The 3,361-nt window shown below is 59.9% G+C and overlaps 1 protein-coding gene across 1 annotated transcript in view; it reads left to right on the top strand.

The window, feature by feature from the left end:
* VOLCADRAFT_106464 (uncharacterized protein) overlaps positions 1 to 2,155 on the top strand; it is a gene marked incomplete at its 5' end in the record, with an annotated part of 5,794 nt that extends 3,639 nt beyond the window's left edge. Inside the window, 5 exons of the mRNA XM_002954626.1 lie at positions 149 to 232; positions 444 to 640; positions 798 to 946; positions 1,136 to 1,448; positions 1,485 to 2,155. Coding sequence (XP_002954672.1) covers positions 149 to 232; positions 444 to 640; positions 798 to 946; positions 1,136 to 1,448; positions 1,485 to 1,833 — 1,092 coding nt within the window. The 3' untranslated portion in view covers positions 1,834 to 2,155. The remainder of the gene's footprint in view (positions 1 to 148; positions 233 to 443; positions 641 to 797; positions 947 to 1,135; positions 1,449 to 1,484) is intronic.
* Positions 2,156 to 3,361: the final 1,206 nt, after the last annotated feature.

The following is a 3,361-nucleotide window of genomic DNA, read 5'->3' as shown; positions in this document are numbered from 1 at the left end:
TCTAGAGGATCCCCTGTTGATAATGTGGCTCCCTGCTGATGCTTGCTATGCAGGCCAACTCACATTTCCGCTTGTCCGCCTGCCATTTCCATGGCGCTTTTTTCATTGCCGCATTCCACTTGTCACAGCGCCCCACACGTTACCGCAGCTGCCGACGCCCATGCTCACCATGCGAAGACGTACCGACTCCTCCGGCGCCCTTCCGATTCACCCAGCCCCCTTGAAGCGTCCGGTTCGTACGGTGCCGCGACTTGTATAAATGCAGGCCTGTGTCGCCTTCCATTCCATACATTCACCTCTTTCCATTTTTAAGCTTATATACCAAACTCGCTTTCGCGGTCGGCAGCCAGCCAGCCTCTCGCTTCGCTGACCCCACTTCTACTTTGGTAACCACGATCAACATGCCTCCCAAACTGGCTCGCCCATCCCAACTCCCGCAACAGTCCCTTCCGCCCACCGACTTGGGCGCTTACGGCGCGCCTTCGCCGAGCGGGCCGTCGGGCTCTTCGGCCGGCGCGTCAGCCAAGCCGCCCGTCCACATCGCCGACCTGTGGGCGCAACTAGCAGCGGCGTCGCCAACAGGCGGAGGCCGCGCTCGCTCCACGCCATCCGGGGTGCCGAGACGGCCGCTGTCTTTCAAGTATGCGCCTCATCTTCCGTTGCTAGTTGCCGCCTTGCCGCGCCGCACCCTGCCACACAGCACGCTTGCCACTCCTGCTGCGCGCCCACGCGCCACTCCGCCTGTCCCGTGCATCCAACATCCTGACACGCCCTGCTGCTGGCCCTCGTTCCGTCAGGCAGCAGCTGCTCTTGGCAAGCATGGGTTGTCACGGCGAGGACGTCCTGCGCGCTAACCACACCATTGCAGAGTTCAACGTGCTCCTGGCCGAAGCCCGAAAGTACAGGGACGAGTTCCTGGAGCAGCACCACGCCAAGCCCGCCAGCAGTGAGTCGTGCTGCCTTGCCGCTCATTCCTCGCTTGCACCCGCTGCCGTGCCCCGTGCCCGCTCTCCATCTGTCCGGCCATGTGGCCACGGCATCCCTTCCTGTCACGCCTCGCCACTCCATGCCTCCACTTCCGTCCCGACATCCCGCCAACCTCACATCCGCCCTCCCTCCCTCCCAACACCTGCAGCGTACTTGTACAACATCACGGCAGCAATACACGAAGGCGACATGCCGGACCGTGCGACCGCGACGCATGCGGCGGTCATGCAATTGTGGATCGCGGCTGCCGGCAGCCTGCGAGCAGATACCGCCATAGAGCTCATTTATGACTATGGCATGGACGCGGGCACCGTCCTCAAGACGGACCAGGAGTTCGCGCGCTCGGTGCTGACGGCCGCGCAGCAGGCGCGAGCGTCGGGCGCCCTCCTGACCACAACCACGCCAGCCAAGCGAGCCGCAAGCAGCCCCGCCGAGCCAGATTCAAGTGCCTCCCCCCGCACGTGACTGTATACCATCACGTGCGCTCCCACCGGCAGAGTGTATGTCGGCCAGTCACAGGACCCTCAACGCCGCTTCCAAGCTCATGCCCGCAACCCACCCAGCCGGATGAAGGAGGACGCCAGCCGCTACCAACCCTTCCATGACCACTTCTCGCTCACGCGCCTCATGTCCACCGCCAATCCTGCACTGGCCCAACGGATGGAGGCCTTCTACATCGCGCAGTTCAAGGCTCGGGGGCCAGGCGGCTACCATGTGCTGTGCGGGCCGCCTTCCGCCAGCCCGGCCTTCTACGCGATGAGGCGGCAACGCGCAGGCAGCGCACACACGCCCACCGCCATCACGGTCCAAGACAATGACGATGACGCCCCAGACACGCTCGCCTAGCCCTCACAGCACCTACACGCCTCACGCTTGACGGAGTGGGTCCCGCGTATTCAGCGCGAGGCTTCCCGACCTTGACCAGTGCTGTTTCATTAGGGCACGATCGCCCTTAGGCCGTCATTCACGGTGCATACTTGTCCGACCTTAACTCGTGTGTGAACGGAAGCTGCTGCCCTTACGGACGGCAGCGCGTGGGATGGTCAATTGCGTGAGGTTTGAGGATAGGGGGGGGCTCCTTGCGCTCCATCGCATGTCCGCTCTTCGAGTGCTCGGGGGGAACTTGGCAGGGTGTAAAACACCCATCATGTTCACTGTTCTGGCGTGGCCATCCACGGGCCACATCGATCTTCACTCTAACACTTCTCCTTTATTCCTCCTTCTTAGCACGGAAACCACGTCACGTGTCCTGTGCGCGCGCTGTTGCTGTGCTGCTGTTCTTGGTCTTCTGGTTGTGGTTCCTGTGCTTCTAGCAAACTCGCGCCAGTGCTGTTTCATTTGGGCACGATCGCCCTTAGGCCTTCGTTCACGGTGCATACATGTCCGACCTTAACCCGTGTGTGAACGGCAGCTGCTGCCCTTACGGACGGCAGCGCTTGGTATGGACTATTGCGTGAGGTTTGAGGGATAGCGGGGGGGCCCGTTGCGCTGCTTTGTATGTCCGCTCTTGGAGTGCTCGGAAGCAAATTGGCAGCGTGCAAAGCACCCATCATGTTGCCTGTCGTGGCATGGACATCCGCGCGCAACAAGGATCGCCACTCTAGGACTACTCCTTTGTTCCTCCTTCATTGCACAGACACGACGCGACGTGTCCTGTGCGCGCGCTGTTGCTGTGCTGCTGTTCTTCTTCTTCTGGTTGTGGTTCCTGTGCTTCTAGCAAACTTGCGCCCGCAACGACATCTTGCAATGTACTTGCAGTTTGCCGTGCGCCAATCGCCATGTAAGCCTCGTATGCAAGCCTCACAATTCATTCTCCTGCTGCACTCGCCTCGCCAGCCTGGCCCCATTCCGTTCCTAGCACATGTCCTTGCACACCTTACGATCATCCAACTTACAGCCTTTGGAAACGCGGGCAGCTGCTTCACAAGGACCCCCCTCGTTTAAGCAGCCCCTCGCACAAATGTGTCCGGTCGTACTCTGCCGAATAGACCCTCCGTACATCGTCCCCAAAGCCAGGAGCGAATTTTGCCTCGCGGATGCGCACGTGCGTTTCGAAAAATGCGCCTGTACAAGTGTATGTAAATTTTCTTGGCGAAAAGTCGTGGTGTGTCAGCGCGCTTGTGCGGCAGCATGTTGGCCACAGTTGCACGCGGCAAGCAGGACCGTAGGAATGTATGGCTGTCTTGACGTAACTGAAAGCATATAACTTGGTATCAACACGCGCTCATGGAATGGCCGCGGAAGATGAAGCGCCTGGCGAAGCGGCACTTTTCGAAAAGACGTGGCGCCTGCTTACATACGCAAACAGCATCTTTTTTCGTCTGAAGTCAAAATACAAACTGTCGCAAATTAAAGATAGCATACACAAAATTAA

Source organism: Volvox carteri, assembly GCF_000143455.1.
Source record: "Volvox carteri f. nagariensis unplaced genomic scaffold VOLCAscaffold_44, whole genome shotgun sequence".
Classification (NCBI taxonomy): domain Eukaryota; kingdom Viridiplantae; phylum Chlorophyta; class Chlorophyceae; order Chlamydomonadales; family Volvocaceae; genus Volvox; species Volvox carteri.
This window is presented reverse-complemented; position numbering and strand designations above follow the sequence as displayed.